Source organism: Oryx dammah, unplaced genomic scaffold (assembly GCF_014754425.2).
Source record: "Oryx dammah isolate SB20612 unplaced genomic scaffold, SCBI_Odam_1.1 HiC_scaffold_18, whole genome shotgun sequence".
Classification (NCBI taxonomy): Eukaryota; Metazoa; Chordata; class Mammalia; order Artiodactyla; family Bovidae; genus Oryx; species Oryx dammah.
Genome location: NW_024070202.1, coordinates 57,751,340 through 57,777,485, shown reverse-complemented (window position 1 = coordinate 57,777,485; position 26,146 = coordinate 57,751,340). Strand labels below are relative to the sequence as shown.

Here is a 26,146-nt window from a genome sequence, read left to right as displayed (position 1 = left end):
GTGGTGTTCTAAAAATTAATATTAAGCTGCCACGCTTGGCTTAATTAGTTTTCTTCTTCATTTACAAAGCATATCTGTCTGGTTTTATGAACTTGGTCTCCAGTCCCCTCTCCTACAAACGTGTTTAATTAAAGTTTAACAGCTGTGTATGCTTTGGAAACAGAATAATGATTTTTCTCCTTTGAAATACTTAATCCTTTCCTAAAATATGATCCTCTTGAATATATATTTAAAAAGCAATGGATGTGGAATCATCTACCAAGAGAAAAACACTGACAGCTTAGGGTATAAGCACCATGTATTCAGTGAGTAGACAAGAGAGTAATTCCCAAGCCAGAAAATGCAAGCCCCACAGTAGATCTCTTTCTTCAAAAATGAAATGAGAGCAACACAAAACAACAAAGAAGAGAAAATTAAATAAATAAGCAGGAGATAAAAAATACTATAAAATAGAATATTTAATGGATTTTGCAAAATTTGTGCAATGTGTATTGTATGCCTCTACACATCCAATACCCAAGGAGTCTGACTAATAAGGTGACACGGGCTATTTTGAACTGTTATCACTTTGTCTCCATGCACGCAAGTGTTTATGAAATAATTACATAGGTGTGTGTATAACATAAATTTCTGAAATGAGCAGAATTAAAGGACAAATAAACATGATGAAGCTTTGAGCAGTACACCTTAACATGTGAGATTAATTATTATACAAAAATCTGTTCAGCTATCAGTAACAAATGCCTACAATTTCACACTATCAGGTTTCTTTCCTTCAAGTACTCTTACTGACATATGGACCTGACCACAGTCTAGGGAAGCATCACAAGTATTTTCAGGCCCTTCTAAAAGACCATTAAAAAGAGTCTGACTTAACCTTGTGTTCAATCGCTCAGTTGTGTCTGACTCTTTGCGACCCTGTGGACTGTAGCCCACCAGGCTCCTCTGTCCACCGGATTTCCCAGGCAAAAATACTGCAGTAGGTTGCCATTTCCTCCTCCAAGGGATTTTCCTGATCCAGGGATCGAATCTGCGTCTCCTGCACTGGCAGGCAGATTCTTTACCATCTGAGCCACCTGACTTAACTGTAGACCCTGCTATTATGCTCTATTTGTGATGCATATTCAATTCATGTGTGTCGAACAGGCACACTGATCAGAGCAAAGAAAATTCATTTACAAGAGAACTCTAAAGGAGGCTTTAGTAGAGTCTGTTATGGTGAATATTTGCTGCCCACTCCCGAGGAATGGCTGTATACACAGCCCTGCTAAGAACAGGCATGGCCCTGTGACTCATTTTGGCTAATGACACGTGGGCGGAAATATGTGCCTCTTCCTAACAGAAACCTTCAGGTCCATCCTATGGTTGCACCATGCTTTCTTTCCCATCTTCCCTGTGACTCTAAATACCCTGTCAGCCTGTGTCCCTAAGCGAAGGAAATATGGATCAGAGCTTCACACAGCCAATGGCAAACCGAGTAAGGGAAAAAGAAAAAAAAAACTTCTATTACAATAAACTGTTGAGATTTGGAGGTAGTTTTGTTATCACTGAGTAAGTCAGCGTAAGATGACTGACACAGGGCCTGTGTAAGCCTTTTCAATAATGAACAGGCGCATCCTCATACCCCTTGCTAGGCAGGGACAGGCCCCTGCGGCACTGATGCTGCTGGAGAGAGTAAGGGAAAACAGATGGCTGGGATTCATGTTCCTCACCATTTGCTTTCCTTAACTTTCAGCAACATGAAAAACTAATGTTCAGCAATTTAGAGAGCTTGCATTTTTAAAGATAAGGGGTTGGGATTGATGCTAATTGGACTAAGCTGAAAAATTTCCAGAATAAATAGAATCCATTTCACAGAGCAAGATGCAGGGCTGAAATTTTATAAATATTGCACAGAGCCTTCTGTAGTCATTACGTATGACAAATCCTTATTGAGAATGTGTCTTAAGGCGCTCGATTTCATAAGACTAGATTCTGCATTTCATAAGACTAGATTCTGCTAGATGCTCGGCTCCAGGAATGACATGTTGCCCTTGACTTCAGAGAGCTCACAGGCAGAAAGAAACATGTTCAAATGGCTGTAATACAATTAGACACATTTTACACCTGTCGGATCAATAAAGTACTATGGCGAGAAAGAGGACAGTCATTTCTGTCAGAAAAAGGGTACAGGATTTTGTTAAATGGATCGAGGATGGAGAAGGGTCTGCTGAACACAGGAGATTATGTGAGCATATGAAGAGCATTTTTTAAAAGTTCGGAACAGTACAGCTTTAGCACACAGTTTGTGTGTGTGTGTGTGTGTGTGTGTGTGTGTATGCTTATAGAGCCATCCTTTTCCTCTTAGTTGTTCCAGAGTGTTTCATTTCATGACTGTACCATCACATCCTTAACTCCACTGATGTGCATGTAGAAGGCTGTAGTCTTTTGCTGTTATAAACAATGATGCCTTGGACACACTCCTTTCTACTCGAGTGCAAGTCCAACTCCAGATGAATTCCTAGAAGTGGGGTAGAAGTTACACAGACAAAAATAAAACAAAGGGAACAAGACCAAAGGCAGGGTGCTTCCTACAAAGGCGATGGTCTGTGAAAAGGTGCCTAACTGCCAAGAAACCTCAAACTACCAGGGTGGCTAGAACCTACTGGAGAGAATGCAGCTGGAGAGACACTAACAGATCAGGTCATGAGGGGCAGTACAGCTGTACTCCTGAGTGTGGGAGTCATAGCAAGACTTTACTGTTCTGGTGCTAAGTCATGTCTGACTATTTGCAACACCACGGACTGCACCCCGCCTGGCTTCCCTGTCCTTCACCATCTCTCAGAGTTTGCTCAATTGCATGTCCATTGAGTCAGTGATGCCATCCAACCATCTCATCTTCTGTCATCCCCTTCTCCTCCTCCTTTCAACCTTTCCCAGCATCAGGGTCTTTTCCAAAAATGAGTTGGCTCTTCACAAGACTAACATTTTAATAAAATCATTCTGGTGGAAATGTGGGGGGGTGAATAGGCAAGACTAAAATAGGGTAATCAGTTAGGATATAGGTACAGTTATCTGGCGTGGGTCGGGGGGCAAAGGCCTAGTAACCCATCCTTTAGACACAATGAAAGAAGGTCCTCCCTTGCTTGTCTCCTGTGCTTTTCCCTTTTGAGCGCATCCAAGGTCAATGTCTCAGATTCCTCAGCATAAAGCAACAGCTGTAGGGAATGATGGGCACTGGGATCCACCCCTCCACCCTAGGAGGGGGAAAGATTCTTCCAGTGCTATGAAGTCTACAAAAGTTAGGTAAGGACTGATTCCTTCTTTCCTACAAAAATTATCTAGTATAGAATTTAAGAGCTAGAACATATGCCAAAAATCATTTGGTCTTATTTAGTCTAAGAATCTTCGAATTTATTGTAAATCATTATCATCTTCCTAAAGGTTGAAATCCTACAGAAAGCATTACAAATAAAGGGGGAGTGAGTTCCTAAAACCTGACACTGATGTTGTCATCTGGAGACCACTCTTTGAGAAACATTCTATTAGAAATTGTCACTCTCCATATGGTAACTATGTTAGCTATAGAATGTACCTGCTGCTGCTGCTGCTGCTAAGTCGCTTCAGTCGTGTCTGACTCTGTGCGACCCCATAAACGGAAGCCCACCAGGCTCCCTCGTCCCTGGGATTCTCCAGGCAAGAACACTGGAGTGGGTTGCCATTTCCTTCTCCAATACATGAAAGTGAAAAGTGAAAGTGAAGTCGCTCAGTCGTATCCTACTCTTAGCAACCCCATGGACTGCAGCCTACCAGGCTCCTCCATCCATGGGATTTTCCAGGCAAGAGTACTGGAGTGGAGTGCCATTGCCTTCGATAGAATGTACCTAGAGATATGTATGTTGTTGTTCAGTCACTAAGTCATGTCCAACTCTTTGCAACCCCATGGACTGCAACATATCAGGCTTCCCTGGCCTTCACCATCTCTCAGAGTTTGCTCAAATTCATGTTGATTGAGTCGGTGATGCCTTCCAACTATCTCATCCTGTCACCCCCTTCTCCTCCTGCTCTCAATCTTTCCCAGAATCAGGGTCTTTTCCAATGAGTTGGCTCTTCACATCAGATGGCCAAAATATTGGAGCTGGAGCTTCAGCATCAGTCCTTCCAGTGAATATTCAGGACTGATTTCCTTTAGGATTGATGGTTTGATTTCCATGCTGTCCAAGGGCCTCTGAAGAGTCTTCTCTAGCACCACAATTAGAAAGCATTCATTCTTTGGTGCTCAGCCATTTTGATGGGTCAGCTCTGACATCTGTACATGACTATTGGAAAAACTATAGCTTTGACTATTAGGATCTTTATTGGCAAAGTGATGTCTCTGCTTTTTAACTTGTTGCCTAGGTTTGCCATAGCTTTTCTTTCTACTTTTTCCCATCTATTTGCCATGAAATGATGGGACCAGATGCCATGACCTTAGTTTTTTGAATGTTGAATTTTAAGTCAGCTTTTTCACTCTCTTCTTTCACCTTGATCAAGAAGCTCTTCAGTTCCTCTTCGCTTTCTGCCATTCAGTTCAGTTCAGTTCAGTTCAGTCATTTAGTTGTGTTCAACTGTTTGCAACTCCATGAACCACAGCACGCCAGGCCTCCCTGTCCATCACCAACTCCTGGAGTTTACCCAAACTGATGTCCATTGAGTCAGTGATGCCATCCAACCATCTCTTCCTCTGTAGTCCCCTTCTCCTTCTGCCCTCAATCTTTCCCAGCATTTGAGTCTTTTCAAATGAGTCAGTCCTTTGCATGAGGTGGCCAAAGTATTGGAGTTTCAGCTTCAACATCAGTCCTTTCAATGAACACCCATGACTGATCTCCCTTAGGATGGACAGGCTGGATCTCCTTACAGTCCAAGGGACTCTCAAGAGTCTTCTCCAACACTGCAGTTCAAAAGCATCAGTTCTTTGGCACTCAGCTTTCTTTATAGTCTAACTCTCACATCCATACACGACTACTGGAAAAACCATAGCCTTGTCTAGACAGACCTTTGTTGGCAAAGTAATGTCTCTGCTTTTTAATATGCTGTCCAGGCTGGTCATAAACTTCCTTCCAAACAGTAAGCATCTCTTAATTTCATGGCTGCAATCACCATTTACAGTGATCTTGGAGCCCCCAAAAATAAAGTCAGCCACTGTTTCCCCATCTATTTGCCATGAAGTGATGGAACCGGATGCCATGATCTTAGTTTTCTGAATGTTAAGCTTTAAGACAACCTTTTCACTCTCCTCTTTCACTTTCATCAAGAGGCTCTTTAGTGCTTCTTCACTTTCTGTCATAAGGGTGGTGTTATCTGCGTATCTGAGGTTATTGATATTTCTCCCAGCAGTCTTGAATCCAGCTTGTGCTTCTTCCAGGCCAGAGTTTCTCATGATGTGCTCTGCATAGAAGTTAAATAAGCAGGGTGACAATATACAGCCTTGACGTATTCTTTTCCCAGTTTTGAGCTAGTCCATTGTTCTATATGTCTGGGTCTGTGGCTTCTTGATCTGAATACAGGTTTCTCAGGTTCTTTCAGGAGACAGGTGAGGTGATATAGTATTTCCATCTCTTTAAGAATTTTCCAGAGTTTTTTGTGATCTACAGAGTTAAAGCCTTTAGCGTAGACAATGAAGCAGCAGTAGATTTTTTTTTTTTTCTGGAATCCCCTTGCTTTTTACTATGATCCAACAGATGTTGGCAATTTGATCTCTGTTTCCTCTGCCTTTTCTAAACCCAGCCTGTACATCAGAAAGTTCTCAGTTCACATACTATTGAAGCCTAGCCTGAAGGATTTTGAGCATTACCTTGCTAGCATGTAAAATGAGAGCACTTGTGCGGTAGTTTGACATGTGTATGTGCTATGTGCTGTGCTAAGATGCTTCAGGCATGTCTGACTCTTTGGACTCAATGGACTGTAGCCCACCAGCTTCCCCTGTACCTGGGATTCTCCAGACTAGAGTACTGAAGTGGATGGCTGAGCCTTTCTCCAGGGGACGTTCCTGACTCAGGGGTTGAACCTGCACCTCTTACGTCTCCTGCATTAGCAGGTGGTTCTTTACCACCAGCACCACCTCTTCTACAATCCCGTGTTTCTAGATTTTTAAAACCTTAAAATATTGAAGAAACATTTTGTAAACTTTAGAGTGAACTCTCATTTCTCTATATTTGTTAAACTCATAGATTAGCATTTTTGCACTAACTACTCACAGTAGACAAATGTGTAAAATTATCTCATAGAATTCAATTTCTAAAGTTCTATTTTGGGACATATAATTGTCAAAAATAAGATGAAATGACTTTAAAAGACTTACCTCCTTAAATTATCTATGAGAATGAATTAAACTAAATGGCAAATGAAATATTTGATCTAAATATGACAAGAGCTAACATACATAAAATATTCAAACTGAGAAGAAAACTCTTAATACCTTTGTAAAATGAACAATTCTGGTAAAGACAGATCTTAGAAAAAGAAATTAAAGGTTAATAATTATATAAAATTATATCCTAATTAGCAATAATAATACAAATGAAAACAGCAATAACATTTTTTTCACCTTTCTTAGTAGTAAAAATTAAAATTATGTTAATATTGCTGACTCAAGGCATAGTGAAATTTTCATACCTTGTTAGTGTGAAAAGGTGAAAAGTAAAACTTTCATACAAATTTTGTTATCATATCCTCTTTGCCTTCCTCTACATTATTACTAAGGGTGTTGCAAGTTTTAATAAAAAAGCATTATTTTCTGAAAGTCCTAGGAGAATACTAGAGCTCAGAAACATTATAAAGTTAGGAGTCATTTCAATTCCCACCATGCAGTCGGCATTCTCTTGATTTTAATGATAGCTGTATTAGATTTAGAATTCAGGCTTGATTTACATAATCCCCCAGAGATTTCCCAGAAATCCATTAAAGGTCACATTAGTTTCCTATATATGTACCAAATTCTAATCTGCTCATTTGCTCCCACTTCTATTATCATATTCCATGCTTTTGTAAACCTTACTGCTTATTATGGTTTCATCTCAAATAGAAAATCTTTCAGTTTGGCTTTCCATCCTACTAAACTTCATTCCAGTATGTATTACTTGTTCCTCTTCATGTTAGAGTAAAAGATTAAATAGTCATTTACTTTTTGATGTATGTAAAATTGAAAGTCGGACTCCAGAAATGTTCCTTGGAATTATCAATACACCTGGAGGTGCAGCAGTTTGGGACTCACTGTTTATCACTGCCTGCTCCAGGCTGCATATTAAAATCAGGTATCACACAATAGTCAGGGTGTAGAATTTATTTGTGTAATAAACAAAGTAAAAAATCTCTTGGGTTCCCAGGTGACCAGTTGTGGAAGCCTGAAGTTAATGACTTGCTATTCATCATAAACCAAACCTAAAACTGTCATCATACAATTTCCCCTTCTGAAAGAAAATAACAATTGTCAGTCCCTTAATAATGAAGAAATTTTTAATTATTTTCACTCTGATTCTCATTTGAATCATAACAAGGATGATCAATTTCAAAATCTTATTAGTTCTGCTAGCCTGAACCATTCAGATTCTTATGTAGGATCACTTTCCAGGAAGGGGAAAAAAAAAAAAAAAAGAAGATTCCTTTTATAATAAGAAATTTACAGTTAATATTTATGTTAACAAACATTTTCAAGTTGTATAAAACTGTGTAGACTTTAATTTCAAAATCAACATTTTAAGTATAGGAATAATTACTGCTTGTACCTAAGATGCTACTATATACATGTGTCTATCATAATAACTTAGATAACATTTGAATATTTTCATTATACAATGAAATAAGTTGAGGAACAAAATTACTTAAAGGAACAGAACCTCTAGAGTATATCAGCTCCTTCCTCTCTGGACTTTAATCCAGCATAGGCAGACTGAGCTAAAATAAAAGCCAAAAGATAGCTGGACTTCTGTGCTGGGCTTGTAAGAGGAGACAAAAATAGGATGAGGGTAATATGTGGGTACTGAATTGTTCCAACTGCAGGGCTATTCCTTTTGTATTAAAAGAAACTATTTGAGCAATGAAATTTATACCACTCTTTTATGAGCATTGTGACTGCTCCCCAGTAAAGATGGTTTGCAGGGTTCTTATGGTATAATACCTTTTCTCCATCCATATCAAGACAAATACCTTCATTGTCCAGGTACACTCATGTGGCTTCTGGCAATTCAGCAAAAATCTCGGAGGAGCAGCTCAGCATTTTCTCTCCTACTGTCCTTTGATTCAACTAACATATAACCAAAGAACCCATGGCTTTTAGGCTAATTCTTCTCTTCTATTTAAAGTATTGGCCAAGACTAGAAGTCTTGTATTTTTTATTGATTTCCAAGTTATGAGAATAAAAGTAGGCAACACAGACCAAGGATTGGCAAACTATGACCTATGGGCCAAATCTAGGCCAACATCTGTATTTGTGAATAGATTTTTATTACAGCATTCATTTTGGGTATCACTGAGAATTGTTTTCTTGGTACAATATCAGTGTTGAGTACTTTTGACAGAGACAGCAAGGCTTGCAAAGCCAAAACTATTATGGGCCTTTGACAGAGAAAGTATACTGATCCCTACTATAGTACAATAAGAAACAAATATCAAAATTATGAAATATCTTGCCAATAGGTAACAGTGTGCAATAAAAAAAGCAGGTCAAGATCCTAAAGATAAGGTATAGCCAACCTGGGAGTACGTGAATAGAAAGTTTTAAAAGTGGTTTTTCTTCCAACTCTTGGATTCACAAAATATGGAGCTATATCTTAGCCTAGAAGCACAGTCAAATTACTTCAACAAAGATAAAAAAATGATAAATCTAAAATGGGCAAGACAGTCTTCTAAACATTGGTTTAGCACTACGCTAATCAAATTATATCTGTTATTTCATGTAGAAAGTTAAATCACATTACATTTTGATAGCATGTTAAAACTCATAAGAGAGGATTAGTACATGTACTAATTTACCTCATTTGTTCTTCACAATAACCCTGGAAATAGGTTTTTTTAAAAAAATCAAAACTCAGAGAAGTCAATAACTTTCCCAAGGTTACACAGCTTGGAAAAAAACAGAGCTGACATTGGATCTCTTATCATTTTAGTTCAAGTGTAACATTCTTTCCACTTTATTATGCGACCTGTATGGTTTTTAGGCATTTTAAAGACATTTTGAGATGAAAAAAATTAATAAAACCTTTAGAGCATCCACAGCTAATTAAATCAACATATGAAACACATCTGCTTCCTACATGAAATTCTTCCTTCAAACATTTTAAAAGAGAAACCATGGTCAAAGTTAAGTTTAAACAAGGTTAGCTGAAATCTATTCTTGAATCTTCCTGGCATGCTTCTTAAGCTAAAAAAGGTATTTTAAGACAATCTTTTTAGTTTTCTACTGAGATAATTATACTTATATGTCTTTTCAAAATATTTGACAGACTTACATTATTGTGAGCAAAGGTAAAAAAAAATCAATATTTCGTTCAAAGAAGTGTACAAAAGTTAGCATTTCTCTCTATTTTAACTGAAAGTCCACAACTTCAGAAAGTAATACTCCTGAGAAATGTAATTAAGCTAGCAGCAAAGAAGACTAATACACTGATCGCTGATACTCCAGCCAGCTTTAAATGTGATACACTTCCTGTTAGGAAGAATCAGATTTCAGAAGAGCACTTCACATATCCTATCTGTACTGGGTAATTGGATGAGGCTAATGGCAGAAATGAGGAGCAAAGTCCCAAAGCCAGCTCAAGTAGAGAGAACAGGAGCTTAGTGAAAGCGTAGTTAGAAACTGACTCCTGTCTTCGAGAGAGAAGCGAGGAGATGTGCACCAGGGTGGAGCCACATCACAGCATCCTGCTAGGTAGGCTCCCTGGGTCTTCCCAGGTAGCACTAGTGGTAAAGAATCTGCCTGCCAGTGCAGAAGACGTAAGAGACTTGGGTTCGATCTCTTGGAGGAGGACATGGTAACCCTCTCCAGGATTCTTGCCTAGAGAATCCCATGGACAGAGGAGCCTGGAGGGCTACAGTCCCTAGGGTTGCAAAGAGCCAGACACGACTGAAGGAACTTACCACAAGCTAAGCCAGTGGGTTTCCTACCTGAAATACCACAGTTACTTCAGTCCATGGACACCCTGGAGAGGACATGATGGAGCTAATACTTCCTTTTAGATATGGTGAGTTTAATTTGAAGAGTATTAAATAATGAGAATATTAGTTAATATTTATTTTCATGTTCTTGCCTTTAATTTTCTGTAAATGGTTTTCTCTAGATCATAAGTCACAGCTACTGTGCATTACTTCCGGGATTATTAGTTATTACTTAGGCCTTACTAAATAAGAATTCTGGATTGCCATGTTTACAGATACCTACCCAGTGCAGACATATGAGTATACTAGTAGAGCATAAATATACCTGAGTATATACACATTGGGAAATCTCAAGTATATATTTTTCTTCATGGAGTATTTAGGGAGAAACTTCTGCTATAAGATCATTTTCAAATTATTTCATTCTCCTACTATGTAACACAGATTAGAAGGATATATACCAGATAAACCTCTGTAAGGCTAAGCAAAAAGGGGCCTTTTCTTTTTACTTCATATGCCCAGTATTGTTTGAATTTTTTGTACTGACCCTGTATTACTTTCACAATTAAGGAAGAGGCTGGAAATATCCTGTTCATCTCAATCTTCAACCTGAAAGCTGTCTCTAACACAACCCAGCTCCTCAGGTCAACCAGATGCTTTCCCTCCAATATTCCATGGGCCTTGCCACATCTCCCTGGGGGCAATTCTTTCATTACATTGTTTTGTTTTGTCTTTTTGCTGATTTTGTCGTTTTCAGACCAAACTCTAAGTTTAGAAGGCAAAGACTACCTATGACTTTTTATAACCTCAGAATCCTGCAGTGTCTAGCACATTTTAAATACCCCAAGCACTCAATAAATGATTAAATCATGATACCTATTAATAATATCCAATATTTACTGAACACATAGTTATGTGCCAAGCATTGTGCTAACCACATTATATCCACTGCTGCATATAATCCTTAAGAAAACTCTGTGGAGTATTGTTATTATAATTTCTATTTTAAAGACAGATGAAAAAATTAAGTTTAGAGAATTAAGTAATTTGGCAATGTAAAACATTAAGAGGTAAAGCTGGGATGTGAATCAAGGAAGACTGAATTCAGAGTTTGTACTCATAACCTCTACACACAGGGAATGAATAAATGAATGACTATGCATGAATGAACAAATATGGAAGAGTTTCATGTCTAAAGAAGATTCCTATTCAAGAGACAGGACATTTTCTAAGATAGAAAATGAAACCAGAGAATCACTGATGGGGAGTGGAGAGAATACCACAAAAATAATATTATTATGGTATATTAGTAATGCCATAATAATACTTAGTAACTGAACAACAGCAAATAATAATATAAATCTCCCTACAATTCTAAATTGATCACAGAAGTAATCTGAACTGTAAAAAAAAACAAGGTCGACATTTCTACACAGAAACTTAACGTAACTATCTCTCTGATGTTTAGAAAGAAATACCTATTGCTAAGGCATAGAGTTTTTATTAGCAATTCCAATTTTATTCAGGGATATAGCAGTAGTATGACAAATAATCATCTATGACTACATAAAAGAAAGAAATATTTCCAAAGCAGTATGAGTTACCTATCAATCCCTAATTCTTTAATAAAGAAGACTTAAAATTCTCTAGCAAGAAGAAGGTAAAAATGTCCAGAATATATTGATAACTTCCCAGGTTCACATTGGAGGGAAGCTGATGATTTTTCACAAATGCCTCTAATTTAGTGGTAACTGAACTCTTGGGCAGACTCTGAAACACATATTTTCATTATTCAAACTCTTAGCTATTAACTAACAGCACTGGTTAGACTCTAAGTACTAAGCATAGATGTGCCATGGTATTTTGCTTTGGAAAAGTTAGTGTTCAAATTAAACCAAGCTAAAGGGCCTTAGTACTCTCGCCTGGAAAATCCCATGGACAGAGGAGCCTGGTAGGCTACAGACCATGGGGTCGCTAAGAGTCGGACATGACTGCGTGACTTCACTTTCACTTTTCACTTTCATGCATTGGAGAAGGAAATGGCAACCCACTCCAGTGTTCTTGCCTGGAGAATCCCAGGGACGGGGGAGCCTGGTGGGCTGCCGTCTATGGGGTCGCACAGAGTCAGACACGACTGAAGTGACTTAGCAGCAGCAGCAGCAGCAAAGGGCCTTAGAGCTTTCTGAAAACTTTCTGTTCAATTTACCAACAGCTAGGACCCAGTGTGTAAACATGCTCCTGTCCTCAGCAGCAACCATCTATCTCATTCCCATTTGAAAATTATAAAATAAATTGTTGTTTTCCATACTCATAGAAAACAATGCCTTTACCAATCTTTATCAGGGTTCTGGACACAGGCTTCTTTTCAAGTTCCTTTTTCATTCTATCCTTCCTTTTAGGATAGATGAATTCCTAATCTACCAAAAATGCCATAAACCAATGTATGGTCTTCAAAGAGAGCCATATAGACACATCATATGCATGTGTGCCTAGTTACTCAGGGGTGTCTGACTCTTTGTGACCCCATGGACTGTAGCCCGCCAGGCCTCCTCTGGTCCTGGGATTTCCCAAGTAGGAATACTGGAGTGGGTTGCCATTTCCTTCTCCAGGGGATCTTCCTGGCCCAGGAACCAAATCCAGGTCTCCTGCATTGCAGGTGGATGCTTTACTGTCTGAGCCACCGGGGAAGCCCAATAGACAACATTAGGTTCCTATTATTCAGAATATTACACCAACCATAAAAAGAAGTTATTAAACAAACATCATTTTTAGCTTTACTGGGGAAAATTCAATTTAGTTCTCTTATTCTTCATATAAAGCTTCATCATTTGCTGGAATATAATTTGTTCCAACCATCTGTGATAGGTTAATATTGATTTTCCTATCTTCAATAGCACATTTAAGATCAACAAGCTTTACAATGTTTAAATTCCTGTGATTCAATAGATTTTTTTTTTTGCTAATAGCAGAAAGTTATTTTTAATACATTAGGGTGTTTTGACATTTTACAAAGTAAAAGTCTCCAGACTTGAAGGGGAATTATTTAAACATTTTGCAGTGAGAGAAATCTCACAATTGTCTACCTCAGACTACACTGCAGTATCAATACTTGTGAGAGAAAGTCTTACGCTATACTTCACAAAAGGAAAATCACTGCTGTGAATACAACACCATTGATCCCACCAGATCTAATACAACCCTGGGGCCACAAAGTGATTGTTTTATATGAACACTTCTTGGAACTCTTCTGAACAAGGAAGGCTACAGACTAAATGAAATCAACTTGTGTGACGTGAATTAGAAAGTAGATTATATTTTCTGGTAGAGTGACCACTTGTTTCAGTTTGGGCAGTACTGTTTATGATGATTATTCCAATGTAATAATTAACATCCTCCCTTTTTGCTCTAAAAAGTGTCCCAGCTTAGGTGATAAAGTATTTGATTTCCCTCTTCACTAGGGGCTACAAAGACTATTCATTTAGTTCATTGAGGTTGCAGACCACATGGGAGCCCAGATTCCAAATGTCTGTAAAGTGTATTTGACCAAGGACGAGGGCCAAGAATGCTAGATTTCATTTCTGACCAGGCTGACAAAATCTGTGAAAGAGAAATATAAATGTCCCAATAAAAAACACTGATGCTTTAGAACTTTCAATTGTGGTTGATCCCTTATTGACTTGCTGCAATTTAGTGCTTTGTACTCATTTTATGCTTTTTTAAAACAGGGCTTCTCTGTGAGTCATAACAAATTAATAAGAAAAAACAAATAACTATGAAAAATATTTTGGTGGAGCTAATGAGTATTGATATTACTTTCATTAGCTTTTGACTGTTAATGTTATAGATAAACATCCTCATTTGGGTTAACTTTATGACAAGAGCTAACATTCCTAGCTAAGCTATCCAGAGAATCAAGCAATTGCTTTGTGATTTTAATCAATGTTGACATCAAGATAGAACATTTGGACCCCTGAAAGTCTCCTCTTTTACAGTCTTAGCAGCAGTTATCTGAATTTTTTCGAACAAATACTTCAGCTCTACTTATCATTTGTCAATATAATCATGACAGTGATTACAAATAGTGTGACTACTTTTGAGAATCACTCTGAAATAAAAAATCAAAGTAGACATCATTCATGTCATAAATAAGGTTACCTAACTACTGTTAGAAGAAGCTAGATGTGATTTTCTCAAGAGAAAAATACTTTGACCGGTTATTTGGGTCAGACTGACTCCCTTTAGCCTATTCTCCTCACAGCAGGCAGAGTGATCCTTTAAAAACACCAATCAGATCATACCGTTACATGGCTCAAAGCTCTGCACTGGCTTGCCATCCCTCTAGAATAAAATCTAAAGTCCTTACTATGACCCACAAGTTTCTGCAAGTCTCTAAAATCTAATCTCCTACACATCCATTTTCTTCCTGCATGAAAACTCAACATGCTGACATCTTGTAAACTCATCTAACATGCATCCATCTCAGATTTGCATTTGTTATTTATTCCTTTAGTCTGAACTGTCCTTCCCCAGACACTAGAATGGCTCTCTTCCTCCCCTTTTCCCTTAATTTAGATATCTGCTTAAATCCCTTCTCCTTAGAGAGTTTTACAGTAAACATTCTACCTAAACTAGCAATCAGACTCCCACTATCACTCTATACTTCGTTTCCTACTATATCTTTTCCATAGCACTTCTAACTTGTGACATTGCATTATGCGATATGTTTCTTTTTTTATTATTAGCTTCCAACCACTAGAATGTAAGCTCCATGAAGGAAAAGACTGTCTCTTTTGCTCAGCTACGTCTCTCTAGTGTCTACACTAGTGTTCATTAAATGAACAGTTGTAAGGACTATACTGTCAGTGAACTGTTTATGTTAAATATAACTTGATCATCTAGAACTATTTTCAAATTTTGTGATGCAGTGTTTTAGTTTCTGGACATGATAAAGTCAATTTCTTCTGAAAGGGTATTTCATGTGGTGTTAGTAAGAGTGTAAATATACACAAACCTCTTGAGAGGGGGATTTGGCTGTATATATTAGAACTAAAAGTAATAACCTCAGATATGCAGATGATACCACCCTTATGGCAGAAAGTGAAGAGGAACTAAAAAGCCTCTTGATGAAAGTGAAAGAGGAGAGTGAAAAAGTTGGCTTAAAGCTCAACATTCAGAAAACAAAGATCATGGCATCTGGCCCCATCACTTCATGGCAAATAGATGGGGAAACAGTGGAAACAGACTTTATTTTTTGGGGCTCCAAAATGACTGCAGATGGTGACTGCAGCCATGAAATTAAAAGATGGTTAGTCCTTGGAAGGAAAGTTATGACCAACCTAGATTGCATATTGAAAAGCAGAGACATTACTTTGCCAACAAATGTCCATCTAGTCAAGGCTATGGTTTTTCCTGTGGTCATATATGGATGTGAGAATTGGACTGTGAAGAAAGCTGAGTGCCGAAGAATTGACACTTTTGAACTATAGTGTTGGAGAAGACTCCTGAGAGTCCCGTGGACTGCAAGGAGATCCAACCAGTCCATTCTAAAAATCAGCCCTGGGTGTTCCTTGGAAGGAATGGTGCTAAAGCTGAAACTCCAGTACTTTGGCCACCTCGTGCAAAGAGTTGACTCATTGGAAAAGACTCTGATGCTGGGAGGGATTGGGGGCAGGAGGAGAAGGGGACGACAGAGGATGAGATGGCTGGATGGCATCACCGACTTGATGGACGTGAGTCTGAGTGAACTCCAGAAGTTGGTGATGGACAGGGAGGCCTGGAGTGCTGCGATTCATGGGGTTGCAAAGAGTCGGACACAATTGAGCGACTGAACTGAACTGAACTGAACTAAACTGAAAAGTAACAACAGCAGCAATAGCGAAGCATTTGTTGACTATTCCCACTTACAGGTGTCTACTCCGTGAGAATAAACACACAAGCGTATGAAGGCATGTGTGCAAAGTTGTTCATGACAGTACTTTACATTTTTCAAACTTATGTTACTTCTGCAATAATAATAAAAAAATAAAACAAACACAACTTCCCTAGAGAGTAAGGTCAGAGCAAATACCAAGGAGAGCAGGTATAGTCTAATCAAAAATGAGGTAGTGAAGGGCAATGCTAAGGAAAGTGACTCCTAATCTCACTGCCAGAATGTGGGAGGCTTCAGGGCATCTGCTATATGAGCTCTTTCCAAGCGGTTCCTTATAACCGTAGCATCAGAACCAGGTAAATTACCTGCCTAGACACAGCTGACTAAACCAGGCAAGGGCACCTACTCCAAAGGCAGCTGACCCATTAGTTGACCAGTGGCCTGTAGGGAGGATGAATTCTAGATCAGAGGGGCAAACTCAGACTTCTCTGGGGTAGTTTAAGTATGGCCCACACCCAAAGAAGTCAGCAGTTGACAATGGAGCAATACTAGCGGGAACATAGACAGGGCAGCAGAAGCGCTGTGCCAGCAGACAGGGCACAGGTGTACAGAAACCAGAAGTTCCTCACCTGGGCTCTGTCACCCTGCCTTCACCAGGACTTTCAAACAAATGCTCTTTAAACTGGATTCTACTCAGGTTCGATCCCTGGAGAAGGGAATAGCAATGCACTCCAGTACTCTTGTCTGGAAAATTCCATGGACAGAGGAGCCTGGTGGACTGCAGTCTGTGGGGTCTCAAAAAGTGACACACAACCCACCTTTAGACACAACTCACTTTTAGCAACTAACACTTTTGGGCTTCTCTGGTGATTCAGATAGTAAAGGATCTGCCTGCAGTGAAGGAGACCTGGGTTCCATTCCTGGGTTGGGAAGATGCCCTGGAAAAGGGAATAGCTACCCACTCCAGTATTCTTGCCTGGAGAATTCCATGGAGAGAGGAGTCTGGCACGCCACGGTCCACGGGGTCGCAAAGAGTTGGACACAGATGAGCGACTAACATTTAACTTAACTGTAATCTGAAGGAGTTTAACTAACAGGACATTAAATTGAGGACTTGATCAAGCTTTTCAAAGCCTTAACCTTTGAAAAGATGATGGTTCCCTTTATAGCCTCTAATTATGTGTAATTCAAAATAAAAATAGCATAAAATGCACAGTAAGGATAGCCAAGTCCTGATAAGTGTTATCTCCCCCCCACCCCCCATCTTTGGTCATTTAGTGAAATAATAAATACTTTTTTTTCCAAAAAAAATTTTTTTTTTTCTGGAAACCTACATTAGTGTTTAGCTTGCCTACTAGGTAATCTGGTATTACCCAGGGTAAAAGTAGGAGTGGAAATTCTAGGTCTGGAAATGGCAACCTATTTCAGTATGCTTGCTTGGAGAATCCCATGGGTGGAGAAGCATGGTAGGCTATATAGTCCATGGGGTCGCTAAGAGCTGGACATGACTGAGCGACTTCACTTTCACTTTTCACTTTCAAACGGCAACCCCTTCCAGTATTCCTTCTTGCCTGGAGAATCCCAGGGAGAGGGGAGCCCCTATTTATGTTGTCGCACAGAGTCGGACACAACTGAAGTGACTTAGCAGCAGCAGCAGCAGCAGCATAGACAGAAGCACCTTGCCTACTACAAGTTAGGACACTAATTGACAAATGATTTCCAGTGGTAGCGTGTATACATGCATGCTCAGTCATGTCTGACTCTTTGTGACCCCATGGACTGTAACTCACTAGCCCTTCTGCCCATGGAATTTTCCAGGTAAGAATACTTTTCCTCATTACCATTTTAAGCATATGAGAACATATAAAATTTTTAATATGGTATGAGTGGTAGACAGATACCATATTAACTTTTTATATGTTCTCATACACTTAAAAATGGGTAACAGAGAAAGGGAGTAACCACGTTAATAAACAGTATTTTATTCCCTAACTATCCCTTAATGTTTTTCAACATTGTCAGAAAATCATTATAGGAATATATTCAATTACTAATTAAAAGTACAAGAAGGCTAGGATATCTAGGATATGGAAGTATCAGATGAATAAAAGTTAAATTTTTCTTTTAAAACACCAAATACAAAACTAGTTCTCTTTTAATCAAGTATTAATCAGTTTTTAGAGGTTACAGAGTAGAAAAGTCTTGAGCCTTGTTACTTTCATGCTTTATATCATTCATTGCTGCATGATAGAAGAATAGTGAAGAGGGTAGAAAGGGATGTATGTCTCAAGTGTCCGTTTGCAGAATGGAACAAGCTAGAGGTTCAACATGTGGGTTGCAGCCATGGGGAAAGAAGGTGTAAACCTACTACATTCCCATAAACCCTTTTCTCATCCTTCAATCCTGTACTATTAGCCCTTTTTCTCGCTCAGCCTCTCCTCTGTGAACAGAATATTTATATTTACTGAGGAAAGTAACAATCCTGCCTCTTTTTCAGAAAGGTCTGTTGTAGGGCTTTTGATTGCATGGTTTTTTTTTTTTTTTTTGCCCGTTTGTTTTTTGATGTCCAACCAAGCTTTGCAGTCTCACATTGTGTACTAGTTATCTAGTAACCAATAATATTACATCTGAATTAAAGTTGTGTTCTTGAATTATACTATAAAATGAGCCCCTTGCCATTCCTAATCCTGTTACTTTACATAGATGAAAGTTTCCCTGCTTTGTTGATCAATTATTTTGTTTTGTTTTTAAAATAGCTTTATTGAGATATAACTCATATAATTTACCCATTTAAAAAGTGGAACTCACTGATTTTAATATACTCATACAGTTGTATGTTCATGTAATCAAGCTAATCAATAATATGAAGGAATAAACTACAGATGCACAACATGGAGAAACCACCCCCCAAAAAAAAAAATGCTGTGCTAAGTGAAAGTAACCAGATACAAAGGATGATATATATTAAAATGTAAGTAAAATTTCTAGAAAAGGCTAACCGATAAAAAGCAGATCCATGGTTGTGTGGCATTAGCAGTGGGGATTTGTGGGAACCAGAGTTTAGGACAAATCCGGGAAGGGAATGTTTGAACGTAATAGGAAGCTTCAAATCTAGATTGTGGTGAGGGTTGCACAATATATAGATTTATATTAAAAATAACTGCACAATATATTATGAAGTGGGTGAATTGCACAGCATGTAAATTATACTTCAATAAGGATATGACTGGGTGACTGAGCAATGAGGATTTTGGAAGGAAAAAAGACCAAAGAAATACTCACGAATACAGACCAAGCGCATCATACCCCAATAGCTCTACTGATAACTGAGGTCTTGAAGAACCTTTCTTTATGGAGATACTAGCTGTCAATATTTATCATGTTAGAAATTATAGTGGAGAATTTTTAGATATCTTAGTTGTTCAATATAAAATAACAATAATAAGCCTGTATGTTAACAAAAAGAACAAGTTGAATGAAAAGCACAATTGTTTTTCAAAACAAGGGAAAAAATAGTGAGAAGGGAGGCTTTTTTTTTTTTCAAACATGTTTGCCAATCTGTTTAGTATCTGGCTTAATAGAAGACAGCCCTTTCTGTATCTACTTCTGCCTTGAGTCTACTGTGATATCATACATTATGTAACCTCTGGAAAACTCCACTGTACACTTAAGAGAAATGACAGTGAAAAAGCAAGTAACCTCTTAGTATTATCGGGAAAGTAGTTTTGATCAGAGACCCTCACAAAGGGCCTTGGAAACTCCCAGTGCCCTTTGGGCCATCCTTTGAGAACTGCTGGTCGAGATTTTACTCTAGATCATTTTAATGAGATTGCTTAAACCGTACTGACATTAATCAAATAGTCTAGGATCAAGCTTTTTGGGAAAACAGGATCAAAAAACTTTCTAAATATAGTTTCAAAGCATAGTGAATCCCACATTGTATAGACTTGGCTGTAACATATAATAAAGTAAGCAATCAATATGAGACATTGCCCACTACATCAGTATTTACTTGTTGAATCTCAAACATTATTCTAGATTTATCAGCAAGCAGAATAAATAAAACATTATTACATGTTGTTAAAACAGCTGATTGTTACAATGTTATTTTCTTTTATTTTGGACAAGGGTTCTATGGGATCTTAGTTCCCTGATCAGGGTCACACCTGTGCCCCCTGTAATCAAACCTGTGTCCCCTGTATAGAAGCATGGACTCTTAACCTTTGGATTGCCAGTGAAGTCTCAAAGTTATTTTCTAAAGCTACTATTTTTGTCGCTGATTCAGAAGTTTCCATTTCGTATTCATTTACATCTTTCCCCATTCTTATTATAATAAAATCTCCCCTTTTGTTTCTGTATTTGCTTCTAAAATAATAAAGTATTATTGAATTTTTCTAAAATGAAACGACATCATAATCTGAAAAATGATGCTAATTTAAATATATGAAATACAGTTATTTAGTGGTCATTTGACACAATGTGATTAATTTCACCTTAATTAATATCTATTTCAAATGTGTCTCCCAGGAAAGGATAAGAGTACCATCAGTCAGCTTATGGACGTGCCATATCCTATCAAATGACTGATGATACTCACTAAAGATGTAGTAGTTCATTTAGAAAGTCTCCAAAGCTTTGAAGCCATCAGATACACCTTTCTAGACTGAGATATACATTCCGTGTAATGTGAATAAAACTCAACAAAAATCTAGACATTTATAACTTGAACTCAAAAACCACAGCTTAAGTACTTACTTTACAATATCTCCTTCAAGAGCAATCACTCTCTTAATGATCTTCTGTTCTGGGTTTTTAGGGGACCTAGAAAAATAAAGTTATATAATCAGTTATGTCTGTTGTTTTAAGAAAATGGAAATAAATATTACAAGAAAATAAGCTATACGAAAGGCATTACAGGACCGTTTGCAACCATGACACGACAGCAGCCCTCCCTAAGTCTTAAGTGAGAAGGAAATACCAAAGCACCTGCAGGAAAGAGGACTCATGAAACAAACCATTTCAGACATGACCTCCAAATGGTAGTATTTATACCTTTAATTTTAGTCTGTCTTCAGTTCGGTTCAGTTCAGTTCAGTCGCTCAGTCGTGTCTGACTCTGCGACCCCATGAGTCGCAGCACGCCAGGCCTCCCTGTCCATCACCAACTCCCGGAGTTCACTCAGACTCACATCCATCGAGTCAGTGATGCCATCCAGCCATCTCATCCTCTGTCGTCCCCTTCTCCTCCTGCCCCCAATCCCTCCCAGCATCAGAGTCTTTTCCAATGAGTCAACTCTTTACATGAGGTGGCCAAAGTACTGGAGCTTCAGCTTTAGCATCATTCCTTCCAAAGAAATCCCAGGGTTGATCTCGTTCAGAATGGACTGGTTGGATCTCCTTGCAGTCCAAGGGACTCTCAAGAGTCTTCTCCAGCACCACAGTGTAAAAGCATCAATTCTTCGGCACTCAGCATTCTTCACAGTCCAACTCTCACATCCATACATGACCACAGGAAAAACCATAGCCTTGACTAGACGGACCTTAGTCTTAAGGATGATCTAATATTCTATTTATGTAAACATCGTCTTAGCTTTTTAAATACTTCTAACATTAATGTATTCTACTCTAAAAAAATAAACCTGAGTCATAAAACTAAGCTTCAGCTTTGAGTCCCTTTTTGAAGTTTTAATTTTGACAGGCTAATTTTCTTCTTCAGATGTGGATTTCCTTATCTTTAAAATGGATACAGGGTTGTGCAAAGAGGATCTTGTGAGAATTACAAATTAAGATACTAATATTAAATTAAATGAGGCAATGTATATAAAGCAACTAACCAATTACATAAGAAAATAAAGAGGCATTTCTTTAAAATGATAACATACTTGTTGCATTTTATTTAAAATAAGCAAAGAAGTTTGATTTTAAAAAGAAAACACTGAAGCTGAATTATTAAAAAAAAAAAAAAAGAATTTGGAGTCTTTTTTGTTGTTTTTTCCATGTTGGTTTATTTCTAACAAAGCACTTGGACCAAGCCCACCCAGGAGAGAGGATACCGCTTCCTCAAGGACTTGAAGGTTGGGGCTATTCTTAACCCCTTGGTTCCTTACCACATTTCTCAGTTAAAGCTGCTCTGTCTCTTGTGCTAAAGGAGCAGTTGTGGAGGGGCAGAGCCCAGCCTTGCTGGAATCTTGTCACTGATACTAGAATTATTCTATCAAAGTGCAGAGGAGACAGTGTTCGAGGTTCCTGTAAGCTCTGGGTTTTCCTTCCTCCAAGACCCTACCATCTTTTTGATATAATATCAGACACTCCTGGAGGGAGAGGCAGATGGAGGGAGAATCCAGGGTCTGAGTTTTAGGAATGCTAAGGCACAAGAGGAGGAAATTCTTTGAAAGTACACTTAGGTTTAGCCATGTAAAGATTATGTAATACAGAGATCAGCCCTGGGATTTCTTTGGAAGGAATGATGCTAAAGCTGAAACTCCAATACTTTGGCCACCTCATGTAAAGAGTTGACTCATTGGAAAAGACTCTGATGCTGGGAGGGATTGGGGGCAGGAGGAGAAGGGGATGACAGAGGATGAGATGGCTGGATGGCATCACTGACTAGATGGACGTGAGTCTGAGTGAACTCCGGGAGTTGGTGATGGACAGGGAGGCCTGGCATGTACGATTCATAGGGTCGCAAAGAGTCGGACACGACTCAGTGACTGAACTGAACTGAACTGAAGGTAACTGATACATTCTGATATGCTTAATGTGGACATCATTTATTTTAACCTATGATTAATAGCTATGGTAAATGTTACAAGGTAATACTATTTACTCTAATAAATACTGCCCCTCCCCTTCTCTTTCCTCCTCCCTGCTCACTTTGTCTCTGGGATCCCTCACTCTGGGAGAAGCCATGTCTGTCCTCAGCAACCTTGCTGTGAGTGAGCTTAGAAGTAGATCCTTCAACAGACTCATAGATACAGAGAATAAAAGAGTAGTTGCAGGGAGAGAGAGGAGTGGAGACAGATTGGGTGAAATAGATGAAAGAGATATAGGGATACAGACTGCCAGCATCAAAATAAATAAACTACCAGAATCTAATATATAGCACAAGGAATATGGTCAATAATATTATCATACTTTTGTATGGGGACAGATGGTTACTAGACTTATTGTGATCATTTCCCAATGATCACATGTTCCCGTATGTAAATGTTGAATCACTACGTAGTACTCCAGAAATGAACACAATATTGTATATCAAATACATTTCATTTTTTTTAAAGTAGATCCTTCAGCCTCAGTCAAGTCTTCAGGAAGTACAGCAGTAGCCAACAGCTTCCCTGCACCTTTGTGAGAGACCTTGAGCCATACAACCCTCTGAAGATGCTCCTGGCTTTCTGATTCCTAGAAAATGTATAAGATAATGAGTGTTGGTTGTTTTCAGCTGCGGGAGGTTGGAGCACTTTGTTACACAGCAATGGTTATCGCAATCTTAAAATGTCCAATATCCTGGCAGTAACATTTTAAGTCTTTTGATCTTAAAAGGTTTGTTTCAAAAAACATATCACACATCACATAAATGATCATTTAATGTGGATTTGAAAATCAGTGATAGATAAAAACATAATTCCAATTCAAGTCACATTTTGAATTGAATTACCTTTAAAAAGGAAGCTAAATGGAAAAATATTAAAAAGATTAAATACATTCAGAATTTAATACCTCATTAAGGGAAACATGCAGCTTTTAATAAGGTGTCTATTTCACACAATATATTGCAGAGAAAAGAAAATCATCTAAATCATTTGTGGCTTAGATGTCATACTTACTGACACAACTTTTCACTAGATTGATTATTAACATTCTTTATTTTAAAACGGAAATTTGATCAGAGTTTTTGAGTGATCTGTCCCCTTCATGAAATGGAGTAAATCTACAAATTTAATGTCATTCATGTACAGCTAGAGTGAGGGATCTGGCCCATTCAAAATGATGGAATTCATATTTTCTGTGCAAGGAAATATGATATTGATATTTAGGAAAGTTTGCCCCCATGTCTCTCCGTTTAGATAACAAGAAATGTATAAAAAAATTTTCAGTCTCAGTGATCACCTAAGAATTGTACATTAAAATAACAGGACACTGTTTTCCTGTTATATCAAAAAAGGAACAGTAATAATACCATTAATACAATTTGTTATTGAGTGTTTAGGGACACGGGTACATGTCCTAAAGTAGATGATCATGTAACATACCTTTCTGTAAACATGTCAAGGTTTTATATTCTCTTTAACATATCACACTTTTAGAAATTTATTCTTATGAAATGGTTGTGTATATATACAAAATTTTAGCTACATGGATTCTATTTTTAAAGAGGAAAAAATCAACAAGATTGTTAAATAAATTAAAGTTCATCGTATAATAAAATATCATTCAAACATTAATGTTACAAAAGAATGTTACAAAATATTACAAAAGAATTTTTAACGATGTGGCAATATCAACAGAATATATAGATTAAACATGCAAGTTATAAGAATGTATGTGTGACTGGATCTGATAGATAGAGTGCCTGATGAACTATGGACGGAGGTTCGTGACATTGTACAGGAGACAGGGAACAAGACCATCCCCATAGAAAAGAAATGCAAAAAAGCAAAATGGTTGTCTGGGGAGGGCTTACAAATAGCTGTGAAAAGAAGAGAAGTGAAAAGCGAAGGAGACAAGGAAAGATATAAGCATCTGAATGCAGAGTTCCAAAGAATAGCAAGAAGAGATGAGAAAGCCTTTTTCAGTGATCAATGCAAAGAAATAGAGGAAAACAACAGAATGGGAAAGACTAGAGATCTCTTCAAGAAAATTAGAGATACCAAGGGAACATTTCATGCAAAGATGGGCTCAATAAAGGACAGAAATGGTATGGACCTAACATAAGCAGAAGATATTAAGAAGAGGTGGCAAGAATACACAGAAGAACTGTACAAAAAAGATCTTCATGACCAAGATAACCATGATGGTATGATCACTCACCTAGAGCCAGACATCCTGGCATGTGAAGTCAAGTGGGCCTCAGAAAGCATCACTACGAACAAAGCTAGTGGAGGTGATGGAATTCCAGTTGAGCTATTTTAGATCCTGAAAGATGATGCTGTGAAAGTGCTGCACTGAATATGCCCACAAATTTGGAAAACTCAGCAGTGGCCACAGGGCTGGAAAAGGTTAGTTTTCATTCCAATTCCAAAGAAAGGCAATGCAAAAGAATGCTCAAACTACCGCACAACTGCACTCATCTCACATGCTAGTAAAGTAATGCTCAAAATTCTCCAAGCCAGGCTTCAGCAATACGTGAACCGTGAACTTCCTGATGTTCAAGCTGGTTTTAGAAAAGGCAGAGGAACCAGAGATCAAATTGCCAACATCCACTGGATCACTGAAAAAGCAAGAGAGTTCCAGAAAAACATCTATTTCTGCTTTATTGACTATGCCAAAGCCTTTGACTGTGTGGATCACAACAAACTGTGGAAAATTCTGAAAGAGGTGGGAATACCAGACCACCTGACCTGCCTCTTGAGAAACCTATATGCAGGTCAAGAAGCAACAGTTAGAACTGGACATGGAGCAACAGCCTGGTTCCAAATAGGAAAAGGAGTATGTCAAGGCTGTATATTGTCACCCTGCTTATTTAACTTATGTGCAGAGTACATCATGAGAAACGCTGGGCTAGAAGAAGCACAAGCTGGAATCAAGATTGCCGGGAGAAATATCAGTAACCTCAGATATGCAGATGACACCACCCTTATGGCAGAAAGTGAAGAGGAACTAAAAAGCCTCTTGATGAAAGTGAAAGTGGAGAGTGAAAAAGTTGGCTTAAAGCTCAACATTCAGAAAATGAAGGTCATGGCATCTGGTCCCATCACTTCATGGGAAATAGATAGGGAAACAGTGGAAACAGTGTCAAACTTTTATTTTTTTGAGCTCCAAAATCACTGCAGATGGTGACCGCAGCCATGAAATTAAAAGACACTTACTTCTTGGAAGAAAAGTTATGACCAACCTAGATAGCATATTGAAAGCAGAGACATCACTTTGCCAACAAAGGTCTGTCTAGTCAAGGCTATGGCTTTTCCAGTGGTCATGTATGGATGAGAGAGTTGGACTGTGAAGAAAG

The 26,146-nt window shown here is 38.3% G+C and overlaps 1 protein-coding gene across 3 annotated transcripts in view; it reads right to left on the bottom strand.

Moving 5' to 3' along the window:
* Nucleotides 1-26,146, bottom strand: part of IMMP2L (inner mitochondrial membrane peptidase subunit 2) — a 957,053-nt gene that overhangs the window by 289,270 nt on the left and 641,637 nt on the right. For all 3 annotated transcript variants that reach the window (XM_040260170.1, XM_040260171.1, XM_040260172.1), the window contains exon 5: nt 20,735-20,800. In XM_040260170.1, the coding sequence (XP_040116104.1) occupies nt 20,735-20,800 (66 nt within the window). The remainder of the gene's footprint in view (nt 1-20,734; nt 20,801-26,146) is intronic.